The 24,276-nt window shown below is 33.6% G+C and overlaps 1 protein-coding gene across 2 annotated transcripts; it reads right to left on the minus strand.

Annotated features, from left to right (window-relative positions):
• Nucleotides 1-9,666: 9,666 nt before the first annotated feature.
• Nucleotides 9,667-23,536, minus strand: LOC117100965. Of its 2 annotated transcripts, none has more exons than XM_033240802.1 (4): nucleotides 23,370-23,536; nucleotides 13,809-13,946; nucleotides 12,310-12,480; nucleotides 9,667-11,357 (listed from the first exon to the last, which is right to left on the minus strand). In XM_033240802.1, the coding sequence occupies exons 1-4, from the start codon at nucleotides 23,440-23,442 to the stop codon at nucleotides 11,086-11,088; spliced, it is 654 nt and encodes a 217-aa protein (XP_033096693.1). In that variant the 5' UTR covers nucleotides 23,443-23,536; the 3' UTR covers nucleotides 9,667-11,085. The 2 variants fall into 2 exon arrangements, with proteins under 2 accessions (XP_033096693.1, XP_033096694.1); XM_033240803.1 differs by lacking the exon at nucleotides 23,370-23,536 and adding an exon at nucleotides 16,590-16,971.
• Between the last annotated feature and the right edge of the window lie 740 nt (nucleotides 23,537-24,276).

Genomic DNA, 24,276 nt, shown 5'->3' on the forward strand with positions numbered 1-24,276 from the left:
AGCTATAAAAAACTAAAATCAAAAGACGGCGATTGACTTATAAAGCAATTAGTATAGCATGCATCGTACACTAAATGAAAAATTATTATACTTTAGGTTAGATTAATGCATTCAAAAATTTCCTTCGGGCCTTGCAGCCCTCAGGAAATTTTTTCAAGCAGCCCTCAGGAAATTTTTGAATGCATTAAATCTAACCTTCGTATAATAATTTTCCTATCGTATACTATGCAGAGCTCTACTAATTGCTTATTACTGTATTGTTATTATTATTTTTATAATTACTTAGCCATCATTTGAAAATAACATCTAGCCATCTCATAGGCGTAAGTACTTTATACTGTAGTACAGTAGTTAAATGTAAATTTTTACAGTTACTCTATTATATAAGATTATCTCCCGCTTAAAGCCCCATTCCCGGCAAAATTTCAGTTCTTAGAAAAATCCGATTTTTATAATGTTAAAGCCCCATTCCCGGCAAAATTTCAGTTCTTAGAAAAATCCGATTTTTATAATGTTATAAAGATTTATAAACATAATACAAAATTGTTAGTTTACTGTAACTGAATTTAGACATTCCTAAACATGAACAAATGTAAATAAGACTGAAATTCATTTTTTTTTTTCTTTTGTGTTCCATACAAAAAGTAAATGCGGATGAATTTGTTATGTTTGATTTTGCGACTCGCAAGACATAGCCTTACCTGATTTAGGTTCTGTTATCATACAAAAAAAAGACTGACAATATGATATTTTCCGTTGAAGTATTGACACTTGTTAAATCTAATACTTCATTGAAAGTATTTCAAATTTGTTAAAAAATTATTCTGACCGAGATTTTGACACGTAAACACACATATCTCAGGCCTACTCCTTTGACAGCAGTCGCGAGATGCAAAGTACAAAAAAAAAAAACAGTAAACAGTTCAGTGAAACAAATTAATTGATGTTCTTTTTTTTGTTCATGGCATTGGTGTGTGAGATTAAAACAAAAAAAAATAACAAAATAAGAATGCAGCGGTTCACGAAACAATTCTCCTGCCTACTTCCGACGCTCGAGTATAAAGTATACACAAAAGCGAAAGCATTCCAGTGGATGCAATCTACAATTCCTGAATTTGCCTGGTAACAAAGAACTCATCGAGAAAATGTTAATTTCCTATCAGAAATACAGGTAGTCTCTATTTCTCATTAGACTCAACTCTAGGCCGCGATACTAGTGATGTGTCATCGCATAGCCTACCAGAACGTGTGCAGAGAGAGGATACATTGTGTCTAGGCTTAGCTAGGCTGTACGCGCAGTGCATGCATATGGTCATAAATTCAAGATAGGCCAACATGCGTAAATCTGGACAAATTTTTATTTTATTAAATTTAGCTTAACTCTGTAAATATTCAACCAATTTTTTTCACCTAAACAGTAGATTACTCATCAATGTGTTTTTTTTTTCATTGAATAATGTGAAATTACCGTATTTATAAGTCAATTGAAGGATATAATTAAAATTTGTGTGCTCCTAGCTACCAGTAGTGAGCCATGGCAAGGAAATCTGTTTCTACTACTCTATTCATTATCTTATTTAATTTCTGTTTTGATACAGAATAAATTCTATCTATAAGTTAAATCAATCAATCAATTTTCTTTTTCTATGATCAATCAATACGCACTTTTCCAAACTTCCATGGAAATCTGCTTAGAGTGATATGCATACATAGTGCTTCCATCAAGCAAGCTCATCTCTTTGGCCTAGCTCTCACATGCTTCTCCGATTCAGACATACATTACATAGGCTAGACTGATCAACTGGCCTAGACGTACAAATTGCTTGTCTCACTCTGTATGTTTGCAGGCCTTATCATCAAAAAATTTATTAGCAGGGCATTTTACCATGACTACGAATATTTCCCGGTGGTAGGTGGTGGGGACTTAGATTTGCAAGGGATGTATGTTAAAAACGATGCCCGCACTGCCAGGATGTGGCCGGGACTTTCACAACTGTTTCGCAAATTACTTCCCCGGCTAAGTCCCCGCTAGCTAGGCCCTGGTACGGGACTACAATTGAAGGGTACGTGACTATCAGCAGTTGCGAGCGCGATATCGTGGCACTGCTATCATTTTTGCCAGCGACTCGACTGTTGCAACGGCCCTCTATTTTTTTCGCTGCAGAGGTCATATTTATTTTTTCCCCGTGACACGAAAACAGTGATGACGTAGTTCACATGTTCCTCTTTCACCTAGTCATCAAATCAGTTTTTTCAGACTTCGGGAAGTGAGTGAATTTATTGCCAAAAGTTTGAATTGTCAAAAACATTCAATTTTTTTAAAGTTAAGTTTAATAATAAACAATAATTAAAATTGGAAAATTCAGTTAAAAATTAAATATTGTTAATTACCTAACAAGATATAATATATAATTAAGAATTATTACAATACAATGCAGATCAATTAAAAGTTTAAATCCAATATCTACAATATTGAATGATAATCAATTAAAAGGAAAGATAATAAAAACAATTACAATATTAAAATCATTGAAATTAATTACAAATTGTGGTAACCAATAAATTACAATTTACAATTACATAAAATTTAATATTTAATCCAATAACAATTATTATTCGAATACCGATAAAAAATCTCAAAATGTACCAAAATTCAATTCAAAAAATAAATATAAAATTACAATTATTTACAGTACAAGTTTCACAGGTCAGTTTATTACTGCAAATGTCACCAATATAATTATGTCTGCAATAAATCATTAATGGTTAAGTGGAGTTTATTTTGTTCTGAAACCAGTTTATTGTGTTAGTTTATATGTATATTTATCTACAACTGGGTGTAATATTTACTGTAGATAATCTGAACACCGAAACTAAGTTTTTTACCAAAAATAAAAAGTATGTTGTGAATGGAAATTCCCAAAATCTGTTCATGGAGTGCAGCGTGAGCGGTCATGCATGTCTGGTCTTGCCTGATCGCACATGACAACAGGTTTATATACACAGTCGCGATCGATTTTATGTTATGTTTTGTTTCATCCAAGTTTATATTGTTTTGAAACCAATTCTTCTTTTGTCCATTTGTGTGCTTCCAAATGCTTATTTCATTGAGAAATGTATAGAAACAAAAAAGTTAGGGAATTTTTTGTACGTTTTTCAAGAACAAGGTCACGTACTTCTCCATTGCTTACATAGGATTTGAAGGACCTGATATTTGATGGATGACAATGATCTTGCTATCAATTTAATTCTATAATAACACTCTTTCAAACGATACCAGCTGCAAAGGAATTGCTTTAATTTGAAATTTGTTGTCACGTACCTACATACAATTGACAAGTGCATCAGTAATAATAGTAGACTACTAGCCTACACTAGCATACTATGGCCTAGGCTTGGCCTATCTAGGTTATGCCTAGGCTACTAGACGTAGGCCTGGGTCTGACTCTAGGCTAGGCCTAGTAATTATCCTAGGCCTAGGCTAGTCCGACTCCTCCTACTGCTAGCATTCTAGCCTAGCCTAGGCCTAGGCCTAGCGTAGTATAACTAGGCCTATTGTTGGCATGCTTAAGGCTGGGTGGTGGCCTACCCAGACTCTCTTATCATGAATCACACTTTATCCCGATGCTTAGTTGGATGAGTACCTAGGCTTACTGCTGGAGAATGTGATAAATTATGTGGTACTGGTAGTGCCGATAGCCTCAGCTAATTACGTATAATCCAAACTTTACCAACAAGTACTTGAGCCTTCGAATCTTCTGCTCGCGCCGTTTTTGTTTTGGTAGAAAAATGGTGGCGCTATTTTTGTTCCAAAAACTGCAATATTGTAATACCAACAGACCGTGACGTGCGTGTTCCGGGGGCCCGGAGTGGTCTCGTAGGGGGGGGGGGGGGGGGGGGGGGCCTCGGCCACTTTAAAAAATATTAATTAGCCTGGACATGCCTTTACATTACAGCTCTGCAAGACAGTTGGGGGTTTGGTCATGAAAATCTGAAAATGGTGCAACTATGAAGCATTTCTAATGTCCAGACCAGCTTTATAATTCAAAAATGCTTAACTGAAAAAGGTGATCATGTATCTGCCTGGATCATGTCCGCCCACCGTCTATATGGTATCCTCTCAGTTGGTGGAAATCCAGTTTGTCGAAACCCGGTTTGCCGAATTTAACCCGCTTTGCCGAAAACCCAGTTTACCGAATCCAGTTCACCGAAAACATGAAATCCCAGTTCGCCGAAACCCGGTTTACCGAACCCAGTGTGCCGAATTTGAATTTTGTCGTCACCGTCGTACAAAAGCGCAGCACACTACTATTTTGAAATAAAATGTAAATAAACAGCAGTTATGTAGGCGAAATCGAATGTAAACTTAGACTATTTTGAACTAAATTATTAACGGTCATTTTGTAGGCGAAACCGAATATAGACTCAGGCTACAAAAAAATTAGTTAAAAACGATCAAAATTGCTTCCTGTTGCTCACCACTTTAATTTACAGAGCCATACTATCAGTGATTTAGGCTCTGTAATCTTAGGCACCAATCTACTAAGTCTAGAGGATACCCTCTACATCTTCTAGCCTTAGTAGATTGGTGTCTAAGATTAAATAGCCTAAATCACTGATAGTATGGCCCTTTTTAATTTAAAATAGTGAGCAATAGGGAAGCCCTCTAAAAATACATGCTTCACTATTCCAGCCATAAAAATACATTCTTCATATAATGTTTTGAGGCATCTACTGATTGATGACCACCTGATGAAGGGCGATGCCCGAAAATGTTTGTTTTTTTTACCATTAAACGTTACAGCTACTCTACACTTTTGCTTTATGTGTTTTATTAATATATATATATATATATATATACATACAGCCAGTGAATGCCACAGTGAAAGAAGCTACTTTTGTGAACATGCACACAGATCAATACTCAACATCTTGAGAGTGTTACTGTTAAGGCCTACTCAGACGGCGTTGTACAACATATCCCAATGTGATTTATTGCTGGGGACAGTATTGAGCCTCGGTGAGAAATATTAAACAAGTTTAATATTCTACGACTCGACTGCCCCCGACACAAACCATCGCATCTTTCTTTGACTCACACAGACCTGACACAACAAACTGCATCAGGCTGCGTCGTACGATGCTGTCTGAGTTGGCCTTTACAGAGCTCTGCCACATCTGTTTTTCAGATGCGCATTCACATGGATACAAAAACTACCAGGGGATGCATGCTAAATTTTTTCTAGGATTGAAAACTTCAAACATTATTTTTTTCATGAATCGGGTATTAGATAAAGATGAACGTCTATGGATGAACTATTGAACTTGATTCAGATATGGAGCTATATAAATGTTAATCAGCAATCTATTGACAAGACAAGACAGAAAAATTAATAATTGTTAATGGTCTTTGGCATAGTTTTGTAGTGAAAGGTTGCATATTTTACAGACAAAAAATTAACCACAAGTTTTCTTTAACACAGTAAACTTATACAGTTGACTGTGTCATAAGTACTTGAATGACTTGTAGCTATTGAAGTTTAACTGGCGTGTAAATTGCTTTCTACCTCACCTATAACAAGACTACAACACATAATATCTATAACACAGCTACCCACACTTTCGCATTTTTATGGCCTTTGTTTTTCATTCTGCAGAATGCATTGACACATGCCATAATTGCATTCTGTTTAAAACTTGTATTCACACCTTTGTTGTGAAAAACAGTTTTTGACTGACTGTGAAAAAAAAAATGTCCAGGTACTACCAGAATCACCAAAATGACAAGGAGGCCAATAGAAATGCTGTTTTGTGATAGGTGATATGCCTTTTGTATGTCTCTATGTGCAGATAGACAAAATTGCCACTCTCACTCGCATCCAGAATGGACTTTTCAGAGTGTAAATCAAATTATAACAAGTGACCAATCCGGGCTGTACCAGGAATAAATTATGTGCTTTTTTCAATATACCTGTGATGTATATACCCTGTCTCTTATACACATCTAGATGTGTATAAGAGACAGCTATCGTCGTGATGCCAGTATCCGTGACTTACTTGTACATTCTTCACTTCAACCTATTTCTGAAAGACCTAAAGGTTCGACTACTCCTTGCAATCGACCGAGGTGTAAGACCTGTCTCTTATACACATCTAGATGTGTATAAGAGACAGGTATTTAACTTTATTTTATGATTATTATATAATTTAACAGTGTTAACGGATATCTTGATTTATAAAAAAAAAAACAAAACCGAAAGGTCCACTGATTAATCTCAGATAAGAAAGTATAATACATACTCCAAGTATTGAAATACACGCCATCGTGTTGGGATTCAATATTGAATCCCAACACGATGGCGTGTATTTCAATACTTGGAGTATGTATTATACTTTCTTATCTGAGATTAATCAGTGGACCTTTCGGTTTTGTTTTTTTTTTTATAAATCAAGATATCCGTTAACACTGTTAAATTATATAATAATCATAAAATAAAGTTAAATACAGTGTTAGAATAAAGGACATGATAATATATCGTGTAGCATTGCTCTCAACGAACGGAGCCTTGTATATAAATGAATAAAGAAATTGTGTAATAAAATGCCTCTGCCGCGTCTCGAACCTGCGAGCTCTCGCTGTAAAGGCGAGCGTCATAACCATTAGAATCAAGCTAATTTCCTATGCTTTTAATCCATTTTGTAATTCATATTATGTTCTCTGTCTTTTCACATTTATTTATATACCTAGATTCATATATTTTTCTACCACATGTTTCCTCTTTTGATAGCCCATCATTATCAATTATATTTATGCACTCAACTGTTTTTTGGTGCTTTTCATTTATTTTTTTAATCAAGCTTTAAATTACATCTTTCTGCCTCTTGTTTTTGGCCAAATCTGCTATTTAGCGTTAATGCGTGACTAAAAATAATGCATTTTATTCCAATTATTTACCTTTGCAAATATGATGAGATTAGTAGAAATATCTTTCTTTGTAGAAGCTCCTCGCATCGTTTTTGTGCTCGTTTTAGTTTTGTGGATCCCGCACACTATAACGACAAACATAATGCTGTTTAAAGCAAGGATCGTTGCCATGGGAATACCTAAGAACATCTGAACAGGAAGACTTTTTCACATGTAAGCTCCTATAATACCTTCTGATCAAAAGCACCTACCACAAAGATACCTCACCTGTTTTGTCAAAATAAATAGGCCTATTTAATACATTTTTTGCCAAAATTTTGGTGGAGCCTACAGGAGGGTTGGCCAATCCAGGATTGTTAGGATTCAATATTTTGACATTATGTCATTATCATCATCAGGAATTATCTTATTCCTGATTATGACATAATTAATGTTGAACTACTGGATCCCAACACGATGGCGTGCATATCAATACGTGGCGTATGTATTATACTTTCTTATCTGACATTAATGGACCTTCCAATTATCTTAGCACCAGTCTCTCAGATTAAAAACACATCTATCAATCTAAGCACCCATCGCTCAGACTAAGCACCTCTCTATAGCACACATTTCTCAACTAAGCACCAATCTCTCAAACTAGCATCTGCCTCTCAAGCACCCGTTTCCCAAAGTAAGAAACAATCTCATAGAATAAGCACCCATTTCTAAAACTAACCACTAATCTTTCAAACTACATATCACCTGTCTTAGAAAATAAGCAAAATTTCCAATTAATCACCAGTCAACTAAGCCCATGCTTCTCAAACTTAGGTACCTGGCTAAGAGCTCGCTCAAATCTTTTTGCATAGGCCCACAGCTTAAAATTAGTTCAGATTTTAGGTACCTGGCTAGAGCTAATTCAATCCTTTTTGCATAGGCCCACAGTTTAAAATAAGTTCAAACATTGTTTTCATCATATAAAAGCCGAAGGCTAGGTTTACTTATATTATTATCATAATAATATGTCAAAAGTTTCAATACTTGAAAGTCTTTTTAGTAATTTTTTCTTAAGTTAGACGTGACTGGCTGATACTGTATATTGTTTTACATTTCTGAAGTGCAAAAAAACTACTTTGTTCTTTTTTCACTGTAACTGTGTGCTATGTTTGTCCGCTTTAAGTGAGGAAGTATAAAATAAATACCTGATTGCTCTGTGCTAGCAAAGAAAACTGAGATTCACTGATTTTACTGACCAAGGACCTATGAATATGTCACAGTTGTCTCTATTGTGAGTCAAGTTTTGAAATCTGGGACAGATCAAGACTCACACATTGACAAAGGTATTCCATCATTTTGAAGCAGGCAAAATATAAAGATGGCTTCACTCACAAATGAGTTAGGGTGTGACTCATATGAATACGTCTAAACTTGCTAGTCAATTTAAACGTACTAATAAAAGAGAAATATATAGTTTATATTTAAAAACTAGTACAGCACCAATATGATACAGGATTGAAAGATTTAAACAGATGAAAGAACTTCAGGTCTCAACAACAAAGACTATTTGAAAAGGAAATCTTGAGAAAAATGTTTAAAAAATGTTGCTGGAAAGAGAAAAATTGAAATAGCTGAAAAGGAAATCCTCCTAAAAAAAACAAGATATCTCACAGAAAGAACATTAAGCTCCCCTTCCTATTTCATGCCAACTTCATTAGGTGGCTCGAAAAAAAAACAGTAAATGAAATATAATGTGAACAAGTTCATCAACTACATTCAACTTTCTTTATCTGAATGTTTTGTTTCTTCTTTACAAATTAAAAGCTGGTCTGATTCTTCTTCTTTCCCGCTTTCATCACAATGTTCTACCAAGTCATACGAAGGTGGTGTGTTGTCATTCTGTGCTTTAAACTGCTCTATGGACCGAAAGGTTTTTGCAATTTTTTGTCTATCAGCAACTGAAATTGTGACTTGACTGTAGCGTGGTGGAATGTCGCTTTGTGCTATCACTTCTTCTTCAACAAAAGATGGACATGGATCAATTGCCGCTGATGAAAAAGAATATAAAAGAAAAGTAACATAAAAAAGATACATAATAAACCATAATTAAATATACGCAATATAGTCCATATAAGCACTCTCATGATATATAAACTGTGATAAGAACTTGTTCAATTCAATTTTTTAAAATATAACTTTTTTCTCTTTTTGATTTAACAACTGGGTAATAAGGCGAAGAGCACAGACTGGATTTTTGGCATGATGAACTATAAAACACTGACTACAATTATTACCCACTTGCATGTGGCACATATCGGATAAAAGAATTAATGTTATTGTCGCTAAAAATGCAAGAATCTATCAAATAAATTTGATTAACATAAACAAACTTGGAGTACTAAATATTCTATTGTATATACAGTACAAGTCAGGTCACCCTACAAAATATTTTAAGCAACCCTATTTTGGTTTGCGCCCTATAGTTTGAATTCCAGGGATTTAAGCAGTTATTTTTTGACATGATTGTAATGCGAAATGATGAATTGTGTATTGTGGGTTCATTACTAATGTAACAAAAGTATTAAGTGTGCAAAAAGAGTTTCATTTCTATCTCCTGGTAAGGTCCACCATGTGGACAAATGCTAGATACAAGATACAAAATTACCTTATTGAAAATTTAAGGAAAATTTGAAATGCACAGAATAATATCTGTCTCTTATACACATCTAGATGTGTATAAGAGACAGGATCAAGACTCACACATTGACCTATGAATATGTCACAGTTGTCTCTATTGTGAGTCAAGTTTTGAAATCTGGGACAGATCAAGACTCACACATTGACCTATGAATATGTCACAGTTGTCTCTATTGTGAGTCAAGTTTTGAAATCTGGGACAGATCAAGACTCACACATTGACCTATGAATATGTCACAGTTGTCTCTATTGTGAGTCAAGTTTTGAAATCTGGGACAGATCAAGACTCACACATTGACCTATGAATATGTCACAGTTGTCTCTATTGTGAGTCAAGTTTTGAAATCTGGGACAGATCAAGACTCACACATTGACCTATGAATATGTCACAGTTGTCTCTATTGTGAGTCAAGTTTTGAAATCTGGGACAGATCAAGACTCACACATTGACCTATGAATATGTCACAGTTGTCTCTATTGTGAGTCAAGTTTTGAAATCTGGGACAGATCAAGACTCACACATTGACCTATGAATATGTCACAGTTGTCTCTATTGTGAGTCAAGTTTTGAAATCTGGGACAGATCAAGACTCACACATTGACCTATGAATATGTCACAGTTGTCTCTATTGTGAGTCAAGTTTTGAAATCTGGGACAGATCAAGACTCACACATTGACCTATGAATATGTCACAGTTGTCTCTATTGTGAGTCAAGTTTTGAAATCTGGGACAGATCAAGACTCACACATTGACCTATGAATATGTCACAGTTGTCTCTATTGTGAGTCAAGTTTTGAAATCTGGGACAGATCAAGACTCACACATTGACCTATGAATATGTCACAGTTGTCTCTATTGTGAGTCAAGTTTTGAAATCTGGGACAGATCAAGACTCACACATTGACCTATGAATATGTCACAGTTGTCTCTATTGTGAGTCAAGTTTTGAAATCTGGGACAGATCAAGACTCACACATTGACCTATGAATATGTCACAGTTGTCTCTATTGTGAGTCAAGTTTTGAAATCTGGGACAGATCAAGACTCACACATTGACCTATGTATTCCATCATTTTGAAGCAGGCAAAATATAAAGATGGCTTCACTCACAAATGAGTTAGGGTGTGACTCATATGAATACGTCTAAACTTGCTAGTCAATTTAAACGTACTAATAAAAGAGAAATATATAGTTTATATTTAAAAACTAGTACAGCACCAATATGATACAGGATTGAAAGATTTAAACAGATGAAAGAACTTCAGGTCTCAACAACAAAGACTATTTGAAAAGGAAATCTTGAGAAAAATGTTTAAAAAATGTTGCTGGAAAGAGAAAAATTGAAATAGCTGAAAAGGAAATCCTCCTAAAAAAACAAGATATCTCACAGAACGAACATTATGCTCCCCTTCCAACTTCATTAGGTGGCTCGAAAAAAAAACAGTAAATGAAATATAATGTGAACAAGTTCATCAACTACATTCAACTTTCTTTATCTGAATGTTTTGTTTCTTCTTTACAAATTAAAAGCTGGTCTGATTCTTCTTCTTTCCCGCTTTCATCACAATGTTCTACCAAGTCATACGAAGGTGGTGTGTTGTCATTCTGTGCTTTAAACTGCTCTATGGACCGAAAGGTTTTTGCAATTTTTTGTCTGTCAGCAACTGAAATTGTGACTTGACTGTAGCGTGGTGGAATGTCGCTTTGTGCTATCACTTCTTCTTCAACAAAAGATGGACATGGATCAATTGCCGCTGATGAAAAAGAATATAAAAGAAAAGTAACATAAAAAAGATACATAATAAACCATAATTAAATATACGCAATATAGTCCATATAAGCACTCTCATGATATATAAACTGTGATAAGAACTTGTTCAATTCAATTTTTTAAAATATAACTTTTTTCTCTTTTTGATTTAACAACTGGGTAATAAGGCGAAGAGCACAGACTGGATTTTTGGCATGATGAACTATAAAACACTGACTACAATTATAACCCACTTGCATGTGGCACATATCGGATAAAAGAATTAATGTTATTGTCGCTAAAAATGCAAGAATCTATCAAATAAATTTGATTAACATAAACAAACTTGGAGTACTAAATATTCTATTGTATATACAGTACAAGTCAGGTCACCCTACAAAATATTTTAAGCAACCCTATTTTGGTTTGCGCCCTATAGTTTGAATTCCAGGGATTTAAGCAGTTAGTTTTTGACATGATTGTAATGCGAAATGATGAATTGTGTATTGTGGGTTCATTACTAATGTAACAAAAGTATTAAGTGTGCAAAAAGAGTTTCATTTCTATCTCCTGGTAAGGTCCACCATGTGGACAAATGCTAGATACAAGATACAAAATTACCTTATTGAAAATTTAAGGAAAATTTGAAATGCACAGAATAATATAAAGTAAAAATATTAAAAATCCACCAGTTAAATCAGTTGAAATAAGAAAGCTGGAGAACTCCTTACAACCTTAAAATAAATAAATAAATTAGAGCTAATAAATATTTTAGGGTGCTGAGTCTCTTATATCTCTAATTATGTTTAATGATCTTAAAGATGACAGTCTTCATTTTGTAGATATTTCAAAATTTATTTACAGTGAAACATCAATATTAAATATCTTTGATATTAAGAAATAACCAATGTCACTGATCATGATTTCAGCAGATATCAAGAATAAACTAGACTTACCTACACTCACAAGTCGCGAGTCATGTGCTCGCCTATCATATATTTCATTATCTTGCGGTTTTTTTAAAAGAGAGACAAAAGCTAGACAAGATAACACAACCATGATTGCTATAAATGACACACCTCCGATAATAGCTGCAAGAGATGAGAAGTTACCGTAACCATCATCACCTGTAAAAAAAAAACACATCAGAAATTAAAAAGTTATCAAATAAAAAAAATATTGAGAGAGTGGCTACACAAGGATTTAACTGACAGGCAGTGAAGGAAAATAATCTGTCAGTTCAACAAAGTCCCAGAGTACTAAACCACCTGGCAGCTAGACAAACTGTGCAATGTTGCTCCATTGAAAGAGAGACTAACATAGGTAAATTGCCTTGCCTATGGATGCAAGGGACTAGCACAGATAAAGAATACTGAACCTCCAACCTGAAGGTTGAGTGTCCAAGCCACAACCGTTGCACCAACCGCTGTTGAAAAATGTTTTTCTAACAAAGAAAAAAATGCTATCAGTTTACTTGACTCAGGGGCTACTGGCGGCTAATGCTACATTTTGTTGTCGTTGGATTGAGACAGATTTCATATAGAAATAATTGTACGTAATGATAGGAATACATAATAATTAAAAGGATATATATATATATATACTGTCTCTTATACACATCTAGATGTGTATAAGAGACAGTAATATGTCATCATCAGGTATGCTGATTGCAGATAATGTATACATTATGTCATTGGAAATCCATGTGTGTTCTTCAAATTATATATCAGTCATTGAAACAAAAAATTGTGACAAGACATGCCCAACTCGAAACATTTTTGGAGGGCCACGTAACCGTCTTGAGAAATTGAAAAAAAAAAAAAACAAATAACAAAGATATGTTTCAACATTGAGAAAAGAGTTTTAATAAAGCTGCTTCAATGTTACAGCGAATAGTGGGGTAGATGCAGCATTTGGTGGTAGGGGTTCTGTGAGAGTCTACACCACTTCAGTCGCACCAGGAACGCGCAGTGAAGTAAAAAGTTTGCGGAATGCTGCTATAGAACACTGTATTTATTTTTGAAAGAAATTTTTGACCAGTCCTCTGGCCTTCATCAGCTTCAGCAAATAATGTATATATATATCTATATCTATATATATGTGTGTGTGTGTGTGTGTGTGTGTATATACGTGTGTGTGTGTATATATATATATATATATATATATATATGTATTTATGTATAAATTAATGGTTGTACTGTACTATAAACATGCTGTTGAATTGAGTGCCTCTATCTTTTTAATGTCCAAGCTTTTTAATTTGATTAAAATCATTTTTGTCTAAATGTTCAAAACTCAATCAATGGCATTACAAAGAGGGCTGAGGTGCTATGGCTTGTTCAAAATTAAGCCTATAATCCTATAAGACAAATTACCAATTTTAAAAATACAGTACAATAAAAAAAAATTTCAATCTAAAATATTAAAATGATTGCACATAAAAATATATATTTACTTATATCTTCACATGATAAACCAGTGAAACCCTGTGGACAGGAGCACTTCCCAAGCACACAAGTACCATTATTTTGACATTCTGGGTCACAGAAAATATCGTGTGTAATGGTCACATCCATTGTTGGTGACAAAATATCTAAAATTAAAAAAAGGATACATTTATATATTTTCAAAATGTATAAGATCATTGACCTCAACAATTGCAACTTCATTTATAAAATCTAAATCTATATATTTTATATATTTATTCTTTCTTTATACTGAATATACACTTTCAATACAGGGTTTCCAAAGTGGTTCAGTTCTTAACTACAAAATTTTAAAGGCAGATATATACATATGGTAACCAAAAAAGATGAATAACTTAACTACAAATTAAAATAGATTTAAAAGGAACATTGAAAAGAAACTTAAGAAAAATAAAAAAATTTAAATAATAAATATAGATATGCAAGGTAAGAGAAAATCAGGTTAAATTAAGATGGTATTATTAAGTATTTGAAATAGAATGCTTAAAATGTGTAAGTGTCATAGATTTATTAAAGTTGGTTTTAGTATGATCTGGGAGTTTATTCCATAAAATAGTAGATCGGTATATACAAAAGTTCTTTCACCTTGCATATTATTCCAGGTGTATTCAATTAGTGTATTTTTACTTTGCTTGCGAGCAAATTATAATTAAAAACAAATTTTTTCGATAAATATGATGGAGCATGACCATTTAAACATTTGAAAATCATTATGAGCAATTAACATCTCGACGAGATTTGATTGACAGATAAACTGACTAATCAGCGAGCGTCATTTAGTCACATGATCAAAAAATTTTTTAAAAAACATTTTAATTTCCTTAGACAGCTGGTTTAAACGCGAAACATATGTGAGCCTAGGCCTAGATGTCTAGGCTTGGTTATAGATACCCAGATTTACATGAGCAGTGCGCATCAATGACTTGGCCTTTGCCGACAATGAGGTTGACTGAATGCGGCTTTTCCCTCTTCCTTTGGGAGCGATATACACACGCTTTTACAACAATTTCCCCGCCATTTTCCATGAAATAGATTAACACTATGAATATATGATTCATTTGCATACCGCCGACCCTGAATTCTCTTTCTTAAAGAAGGTTGATAGCAAAAGAAATCTTCGCCAACTCGGTAAGTCTAGCCACCCTTGTCTAAGGTTTTCGTGACTTTGTGGGCGGGGCTTCGCATCCTTGTCAACATGTCAATTGTTCGTCCCATTCATCACTGAGTTTGCTCCACCCTAACAAACTTAAAATATTTACAACTTGGGTTTTTATGTCTGCAGGAAATAAAATTCTTCCTAATCTGTTTAAAAGTACTTGAAGTGAATTTGAAAGTTTAATGTTACAGTTGGACCAAACACAATTACAGTAATCAAAAAGAGGCATAACTAGAGCATTAGCCTACATTGCATTGGTTACAAAGATCATAAGTTTAGTTTTTTAAATATTTAATGTAAGTTTATTTTTATCAATTGAAACCATTCAGCAACTTTGATTAAATTTGAATTTAGTTCATTTTGGAGAAGAGTGGGATCGGAAGAATCGCATAAAATGGTAGTATCGTCTGCATACATTACACATTTACATTGAGTGACATTTGGTAAACATAGATAATAAATAACAATGGGCCTAAAATGCACCCTTGGGGAATATCAATGTTAATTTTCATTGGATCAGATAGGGTTGAATTAATTTGAACAATTTGATCAATTGTGTCAAAGGCCTTTTTCAAATCTATGAAGAGGGCTGCTGTTGCTATATAACATGGGATATTAACTGTGCTTCATAAACAATAACTAAACATAGCAAGCAACGCCTTAATAAATCTGTTATATCACATGGGTTAATATTTGTGCTTTGTAAACAATACTAAAAATAACCAGCTGCATGTTATTAAATCTATGTTTTATATCACATGGGTAGAGAGAGTTGTGTTAACACAAAATATACTGTAGCAAGCTGTGTCAAATGGTATCTAAATCTCTACATAGAATGTAGTATAAATCTCTGTTTAATTGTAGTACTGTAAGTGGTTTGGCTTTGCTTGTGTCCTTCAGGACTCTATTCATTTCACTCTATTCATTTGTTTCTCTTGCTATTCCATTCATTTCACATTTAGGTGTTTCTTTTGTTACTCCATTCATTTCACATTTAGGTGTTTGTCTTGCTACTCTATTCATTTCACTCTATTCATTTCACATTCAGGTGTTTCTCTTGCTACTCTATTCATTTCATTCTATTCATTTCACATTCAGGTGTTTCTCTTGCTACTCCATTCATTTCACATTCAGGTGTTTCTTTTGTTACTCCATTCATTTCAGATTTAGGTGTTTCCCTTGCTACTCTATTCAATTCACATTCATTTCACTCTATTCATTTCACATTCAAGTGTTTCTCTTTTTACACCATTCGTTTCACATTCAGGTGTTTCTGTAATTGCTACTCCATCTATTTCAGCTCTCCCAACGGGGGGTTTGGCCCCCCCCCTGATTCAGGGTCTCATTATGAGGCCTATAGGGGGTGGAGTTTTGGTCGTGAGAAATAAAATCCTGTTACTATGACAGGAATTGAACCCAGAACCCTGGGATTGGAAGGCAAGCATCTTAACCACCAAACTATTCAACTTCACTCTAAAAAACTAAAATCCTTCAAGGAAAATAATTTAGTGTATATTTTTGCAAGTAAGTATATTTTTATATTCAAGAGGTAAAATATAAATTATAGCATTCAGCCTAATCGCCTAATACCTACTATGTTGAATAATACTGGCAGCTTGAAGTCGCAGACCAAACAAAAATTTTGAAAAACGTAATGCTTCAATATGTCACCATGTATGTGTAATATTTACTTGAGTTTCACCTTCTTAATCCAACCAGCAAACAGTGTGAATTGAGGTCAAGGATCTACAGTATGATGAATTTAGTTAAATGTGAATACAGGATGTTTGTCACTGATAATAAGCCAACAACAGCCATGTCACAGCACCAAAACTTGATGGTTTATAATACTGTACTGTTAATTTGTCCCTGATAATAAGCCAACAACAGCCATGTCACAGCACCAAAAGCACTGCGTGACTTGATGGTTTATAATACTGTACTGTTAATTTGTCACTGAAAAGACAACAACAGCCATGTCACAGCACCAAAAGCACTGCCTGACTCAATGGTTCATAACTGAACTGAACTGAACTTTAATTTATTGGAACACTTTTGTATCAGTGGCACACACCATCTGGTGGTGCTTCCAAATAACAATTAAGCAACATTTCACAAAATACAAAGAAAAGATAAAAAAACAATCAAATATCAAAAACAATCAAATATAAAAAAAAACGAATCAAATTGATAGAAAGTAAACATTAATTTAAGTACGATGAAAGGAATATTCCATGACTAAGAGATGGGCTGCCCAAATCTACAAGGTGAAGCCTAGCCGAATGGAACAGTCTAATTTTCAGTGAATTACTCAATTACACTCAGTACTGAAAGGTCCACGGATTAATCTCAGATAAGAAAGTATAATACATACTCCAAGTATTGAAATACACGCCATCGTGTTGGGATTCAATAATTTCGACATTAATTATGTCATCATCAGGAATTATGAACACTCAGTACTGTTGGTCTTAAATTTAAAACACACCTAAAAAAGATCCTTGTCATTTGAAGAATTACAACCATAACTACCAAAAGTAATAATAATTGGTGATCCGCTACACTAGCGGATCACCTCTTGTTATTGTCAGGATCATCATCATCATCTTTTTTTTCTTATTCTTCTTTCTTTCTCCCCTTTTCTGTTCGCACGATATCTCAAAAAATGCCACGAGTTACGCAAAATTGCCGTCAGCGAACATTTGGCTTGGTCTGGAATAGTCATGGTAAGCTTTTCAAGGTGCTCAGTCATGCGTGACGTCATCTACGCGCAATTTTGCGTTTTTACATTATCGATCATATCAGCCTAACCAATTGCCATTTCGAAATCGTATTAAGTGAGCATTAACTTCGGGTTAATGTTGAATGTACAGTACTCTAATTTGACGCTTGCGCTTAATAACGCGCACGCACGCGCGCGTCAAAATTTTAAAATGCTCGAAATCAATTTATGACTAAATTAGAGCACGTTTTAGAAAATTCTGAGCATTTCAAATTTTTTTGAAATTTTCCACTACGCGCGCGCATTTTTACGTGCACAACACGTACGAAAGCTAGAAATTACGTTATTTTACATATTTAGGGTTCCTGACATTGTTTTCACAAATGTGCATTCTTTTCGGTCATCTTTTGGCCAATAGGAATGCCGTACGTGCGCATCAAACATAGGTATTTCGTCATTTCTGAATCATATTAAGTGAGCATAATCTAGATGTGTATAAGAGACAGCTATCAGACCGATAGTTCGTGTACTGTTAAGGCAAAATTCGTGTGGCATTACCAACCAACAGGGGGTTTTAAATTAAAGTTGACAAGGTTTAAATTCATGTGCCATTATCATCGTCAGGCACGTGGTTTTAGGTATTCGTACTTGTGCGTTACAATTTTAAAATTGTTAATATCACTTTTCAGATAATTTAAAGCACGTTTCAGGTCATTTTGAATATTCCAAAACTTTCCAAAATTTACGAGCCGTACGCTCATTTCCACGCCCACAGCACGTAATGAAGCTGGAAATTACGTTTCGGTTACATGTGTTGGGTTTGTGACACTGTAATAATACTACCGTGCGCACGGACGTTAAGAAGTGTGTGTACACATTCGTAAGTCCTTAAAATGCTCAAAATTACTCTTTTCCTTTAAAATTTCTTTTAAAATGCTCAACATTACACTTTGAATAGAGCATGTTTTAGCATATAATACTTTTCAATCAGAACCGTGCGTGCTTCGTGAGGGTCAAAGTACGGCGGATCACCTAACTCGTCCTCAGTGACGAGTTCAAATCTAGTTTGTTTCTTCCCTTCCTTCTCCTTTCATTTCCTTTTCTCTTTATTCTTCTTTTTTTCCTCCCCGCCCTTCTTTTTTCCCCTTCCCCTCCCCTCCCCTTTTTTTTTGAAACAATTCAAATGACAACCAGAAATTTAGGTGTGTAATAAAATAATAAATAATAATAACAATAAATGAAGGCTAAATAACAAACAACTTAATGACTACAAAGCTTAATACTACAGAAACAGTGAAAACAAAAAACAAAAACCTAAAAACTAAAGTACAGTTTAATTTGTATAGGAGGGTAATGCAGATAGCATCAAAGATCTACTAGTCCATGCATTAATTAAATATTCTTTACAATGGAAATCAAAAATTTGTCCTACATTTTCTATATACATATCATCAAGCATAAGGTGACGTTTAAATTGCTGTGATCCATTTTAAACCATTTTCATGAAGACTGTCACTATTATTCAAATATGCAATATCTCTAATTAAATTTAAACTGATAATTTGTCACCGATAAAAGACAACAACAGCCATATTACAGCACCAAAAGCACTGTTTGACTCTATGGTTCATAATACTAACAATGATATGAAATTAGTGATTAGATGATACTTAGCCAAAAAACTACCCCTGCCAGAAAGTTAATATATTATTGTTATTAATGCTAAATTATTATTAATAAATATTATCATCATGCTTGAATACACGCACAACTAATCTCACCAAAAAAAAAACCGCCAACCTAGGTATACACTCGACTCTGTGCATCATTCCCAAATTTTCTTTAATCTTTTTTAGACTCCATTGGAAATACGTCATATGACATTTAACGCCTTGGAATGTGTAACAGAAAATCTAAAGGTAATTAGACAATTTCCTGATGCAAACAACATCGGAATAGCTCATTACATTTCCAATACTGAAATTGAAGCTGAACATAAATAATACTGATTAAGTGTAGGTAAAATTGGATAGAGAGTTAAAAAGAAAACAATAGAACATTCACAATTAAAACAACAAAACCTAAAAGGAAGAGAAGGACAACAATCAAGAAAAAACCATCAAAGCACAGAATGATTCAAAGATTCAGAAACCAGAGGTAACGAAACTAGAAGGTGCACTTGCATATGTATTAAAATATGTTCAATGGGTGCCGTCTAGGGTTTATAGTTATCTTAGAAGACTTGTTCTACCAACATAAGAGCGAGCCATAGCAGTGATATTTGGTGATTGGTAAGCCTAAGTAAAGGTACAATACAGTACAGAGTAAAATTATGTACTGGTACTGCTACTTGTAGTCGTCTGATTTTTATACAGGAAAAAAGGTGACGTAATCTTAGAAATGACGTGTGCATATGTTAACCAAATTCTGAGTGAGAAATTGGAAAAGTTTATTTGATAAAAAAAATATTATGAACTACAAGGTTTGTGGACGTAAATTTGATAATACAGTTTAAGGGTACCACCATCTCCATAGCCTACAAATTACAGCTCACACTGATGTCAGTCGAGAAATACGAGTAATTAAAGTTTGTCTCGCAAATTCACTTACAAAACCAAATTTAAATCTAAGGTCCCACTTCCGACTTTGAATTGTGCTTTCGCACAATTGCCGCTGAGGGCGGTGTTCTGGGAACTTGGTGTTAAGACAATTATATTAGAAAGGAAAAAAACCATCAAAAAACAAATGCAAAAGGGGAGAAAAGAAGAAATATCACAAAGATTTACAAAAAAAGGATGCACAAAATTGAATTGAGAAAATATACACAATTTCAATATCGAAAGGCTGTGCATCAAAAATTACATATCAAAATTTCAGGGAAACAAAATTCATTAGACAATCACGTCCAATTAAACACTAGCCACGAAGTGCAAGCTCAGTGCTCTAGTGGTTATGACACCAGTTATCTAGAGGTCGTGTGTTTGATTCCCGTCCGAATCATTAGCAAGATTTTTTCGCAAGTACAGTATATGGGAACATACTGGGTATTCAGTTAAGATACACAACAGGTAGGGCAAAACATCACTCCTATGAAATTTCTGGCACAAACATCAAAATAGCATTGCAGTAGTCAGGGCAAAACATCTCTCCTATTTTACATGTGAATATTTCAATTACAACTTTAATATAAATATTAATTACTTAATAATATGTGTAAAATAGAGCAACTTGTGTAGCGCCCTCAATTGGGTATGGAAAGTTCAAAGTAGTAGATCGCCTAGTAACCAGATCACAATGCGTAAATTGAAGTAAGTTAAATTCATCATAATGAGATATGTAGAGATAATTTAATTATTATATCATGATTCTTTGATTCAGTGTTATATGCTTTGGAGTTTGCAATGACCTAATTAGAGTTAAGCTTTGGCTTAAGCCGTTAATTATCATGTTAAGGTTAAGACCTATATTACCATAAGTAATTCTATGCATAAACGTGAACAGATAGGGGAGACGCAAATGCTAGTAGAGAGTTGACCTTTGACCTTTATAGGCCTAGGATGGTCCTACGAATATTTCATGTGTTTCATAGATTTATTGATGTGGGCTTTGTTAATTATTATCTTGTTATATGTTTAACTACAGAACAAAACCATTGTGAGATGGATGAAACTGAACATAAAACCGACTACGTTTCAATATGTATATAACAATTTTCCATATTTAAGTATTCCATATATAAGTATACTTCTCAAATGTATTGTTTTTTTTACTATACTATATTATCAATTGAGATGTACAGTATATAGAATTTTCTAATTACAATTTTTTCAGTAGACTAAACTGTTTCATTTTAAATGTTCGTTTTAATATACAGTATTGCTAATTTTGTATCTCTTTTAATATACAGTATTTTGCTAATTTTGTATCTCTTTTAATATACAGTATTTTGCTAATTTTGTATCTCTTTTAATATACAGTATTTTGCTAATTTTGTATCTCTTTTAATATACAGTATTGCTAATTTTGTATCTCTTTTAATATACAGTAGGCCTATTGCTAATTTTGTATCTCTTTTAATATACAGTATTGCTAATTTTGTATCTCTTTTAATATACAGTATTGCTAATTTTGTATCTCTTTTAATATACAGTATTGCTAATTTTGTATCTCTTTTAATATACAGTATTTGCTAATTTTGTATCTCTTTTAATATACTGTAGGCCTATTGCTAATTTTGTATCTCTTTTAATATACAGTATTGCTAATTTTGTATCTCTTTTAATATACAGTATTTGCTAATTTTGTATCTCTTTTAATATACAGTATTTGCTAATTTTGTATCTCTTTTAATATACAGACCTATTGCTAATTTTGTATCTCCAGAAGAAAATTTGTTTTTGGTATGTTGTGCAACTGATTTTTCTAAAACACAAAAACCATACTTGACGAAAACCTTGTAAGTGGTCAATGAAAATAGAGATTCTTTAATATTTATTAAAAACTGGGATACAAAGCTGGAAAAAGGGATGGTTACACCCACAAGTTTTAAATATTCAAAAATTTGTAACTAATTAACTCCTTCCGAGCTTTTCGTCACATATACTCTGTGTTTTATCAAATCAGACATATCAAAACATTTTTATCAAATCAGACATATCAAAACATTTTTATCAAATCAGACATATAAAAACATTTTTATCAAATGAGACATATCAAAACATTTTTATCAAATGAGACATATCAAAACATTTTTATCAAGTCAGACATATCAAAACATTTTTATCAAGTCAGACATATCAAAACATTTTTATCAAGTCAGACATATCAAAACATTTTTATCAAGTCAGACATATCAAAACATTTTTATCAAGTCAGACATATCAAAACATTTTTATCAAGTCAGACATATCAAAACATTTTTATCAAGTCAGACATATCAAAACATTTTTATCAAGTCAGACATATCAAAACATTTTTATCAAGTCAGACATATCAAAACATTTTTATCAAGTCAGACATATCAAAACATTTTTATCAAGTCAGACATATCAAAACATTTTTATCAAGTCAGACATATCAAAACATTTTTATCAAGTCAGACATATCAAAACATTTTTATCAAGTCAGACATATCAAAACATTTTTATCAAGTCAGACATATCAAAACATTTTTATCAAGTCAGACATATCAAAACATTTTTATCAAGTCAGACATATCAAAACATTTTTATCAAGTCAGACATATCAAAACATTTTTATCAAGTCAGACATATCAAAACATTTTTATCAAGTCAGACATATCAAAACATTTTTATCAAGTCAGACATATCAAAACATTTTTATCAAGTCAGACATATCAAAACATTTTTTTCCTCCAGAGCTTGGCTTTAATATACTCAAACTTGCATTTGCCAATCTCCCTTTCTTGATGAATATATGTTACTGGTTGTATTTACTGAATTTTTTGTTTTTCTGCTAATGTCCAGCTATCCAAATTCAATTGCAGATATTGTTTGATATTTTTCCTATTTGTCTCCTTTCTCCAAATATTGATAACAATTTAATTAACTTATAATAATAGATTATTAATAATAAATTATATGATATTAATGGAGCTGCTGGCTCTCACATTAAATCATACATTTACTATACCTGTGATAGCGATGACTGGAAGACACAGTAGCAAAACTCCAGTAAGTAATAAATTGATAAACTTTATAAACATTTTGATGACAGCTCTATCTAGCAGAAATTACTTGGCAAAATGGAGTAATGCTGTAATGACTGAAATAAATAAAATGTAGCCATTGAGGCTTGGTTGGGAATTCAAATCTGATTAAAGTAACAGCATTCAAAGGAACTTTTCTTTTCACAGCTCCTACAGAGTTCTAGGTACTGTGTGAGAGTGAAAATGGGGTCATGATACTGGGTATGCAAGTGGCATGGGGCCATGACACTGGGTGTGCAAGTGGAAGGTTTCCCCCTCTTGAAAACAGTCAGGTAAATCTGTCTCTTATACACAATGTTACTGAAATTTTTATCCATTATACGTCAAGTTAAATTCATGGGATAGAAACCACGCCCGAGAAAACTCGAAACTGTCAGTGATCCGAAAGTATGCTAAACACTAGGGCCTAGACTGGCGGTGGCGGTACCAGCCTTAATACTTTGTCATTGTTTGTCATTGTTGTTGACACATAACTAGTCCAGAAAAAATGTAGTATGGAACGCAGAAGTAATATGGAACGTCATTGGTGTCCAAGACAAAATTTAGCAGTAACGTAAGCAGTCTAAAAAATGCCTGAGAAATTTGTATTTTGATTTTATATTACTTATTGATGTAGATACATACCGTGGAGGATCGATTGATACCGGCGTGTGCAGGGAGAAGGGAGGATTTTATATCACATAAATAAGTAGACTACTGTATCCTGGTGTACGGTAAGAATGGCCCCGGAAAAAATGGCCCCGGAAAAAATGGCCCCGGAAATAAAGGCCCCGGAAAAAATGGCCCCGGTAAAAATGGCCCCATATGACAGGTAGGTAAAAATGGCCCCAA

The sequence above is a fragment of the Anneissia japonica genome, unplaced genomic scaffold (genome assembly GCF_011630105.1).
Source record: "Anneissia japonica isolate Jap-2015-1 unplaced genomic scaffold, ASM1163010v1 scaffold2396_len27698_cov198, whole genome shotgun sequence".
Lineage (NCBI taxonomy): Eukaryota > Metazoa > Echinodermata > Crinoidea > Comatulida > Comatulidae > Anneissia > Anneissia japonica.

What these genes read in the sequence shown, in the direction of transcription:
- LOC117100965 (XM_033240802.1), bottom strand. Translation starts at nt 23,442, where the DNA reads ATGTTTATAAAGTTTATCAATTTATTACTTACTGGAGTTTTGCTACTG. An exon ending in TTTATCATGTGAAGATATAA is followed by an intron (nt 12,481 to 13,808) that starts GTAAATATATAT and finishes TTTTTTTTACAG; the next exon opens with GTGATGATGGTTACGGTAAC. An exon ending in CTCGCGACTTGTGAGTGTAG is followed by an intron (nt 11,358 to 12,309) that starts GTAAGTCTAGTT and finishes CTTTTTCATCAG; the next exon opens with CGGCAATTGATCCATGTCCA.